At 49.1% G+C, this 908-nt stretch overlaps 1 protein-coding gene across 1 annotated transcript in view; it reads left to right on the forward strand.

Annotated features, from left to right (window-relative positions):
• The window catches only part of LOC119586239 (serine/arginine repetitive matrix protein 2-like), a gene marked incomplete in the record, with an annotated part of 17,646 nt that overhangs the window by 10,838 nt on the left and 5,900 nt on the right, over window positions 1–908 (forward strand). The window contains 2 exon segments of the mRNA XM_037934941.1: window positions 44–133; window positions 333–770. Of these exon segments, the coding sequence (XP_037790869.1) occupies window positions 44–133; window positions 333–770 (528 nt within the window).

Genomic DNA, 908 nt, shown 5'->3' on the forward strand with positions numbered 1-908 from the left:
GAATGAGAGCGTAGGTGGTGAAGCATCCTCTCGGGTCATACAGGTTGGAAATATGCTCCAGGTGCTCCCGCAGGACCCGTCAGCTACCCCCACTCCATCTTCGATGATTGTCCAAACCGGAAATGTCATCCAAGTAAGATTACTTGTTCTTATACTCTCTCATGTTAATTTTATTTAGTGAGAACTATTATATACTGTCTGTGTTGTGATAATGATTATTCATGATGAGAAAATAAAGATAGCTGTACAGAGATTTTGCTTTAGGTTACCTGTGCTTATATTAGATAATTTCCTAGATTCCAGATATGTTTAACCCCACTTCCCTTCCCCAGGTTGTGCCAGCCGAGAACATGCAGATGTTGGGTGCAGAGATGGTGCCAGGGATCCCAGTGTCCAATGGGGGCATGATGAGCAGTGTGGTGCAGGTAGTGGCTGGAGGTGTGGTGGGCATGTCAGGGTCATCTCCGGCCCCCGTCCCACCCCCTACATCTTCGTCTACAGCACCCATCTTAGCTTCTCCGGCAGATTCCTCGCCTGGAAAATCCCGGTCGACCCATATGTCCTCTGTTCCATCAGCTATCCCCATGCCAGTCCCTTCCTCCATTCCCTCACCAGTTGCCACACAGGGCTCCACCACAGCGACAGTCAATTCACCTGCTGCAGTGGCTTCAGGTGCCCTGTCGGGGCCAACACCAGCCCTGATGTCTTTGTCCCCCTCCGCTCACACAGCTGGATTACCTGTGGCCCACCTCATCTCCCTCATTCAGCAGGTTTGTGATTTGCAAGTCTCTGCTTGGAAAGGTTTGGTTCATTGGGGATTTTCTGGAAGGATGGATCTCTTTCATATTACCCTTGTTGGAATAATTACTTTTGATGGCAGATATCAAGTATGGCTTGAAGAAAAGAGG

This window comes from Penaeus monodon, chromosome 21 (genome assembly GCF_015228065.2).
Source record: "Penaeus monodon isolate SGIC_2016 chromosome 21, NSTDA_Pmon_1, whole genome shotgun sequence".
NCBI lineage: Eukaryota > Metazoa > Arthropoda > Malacostraca > Decapoda > Penaeidae > Penaeus > Penaeus monodon.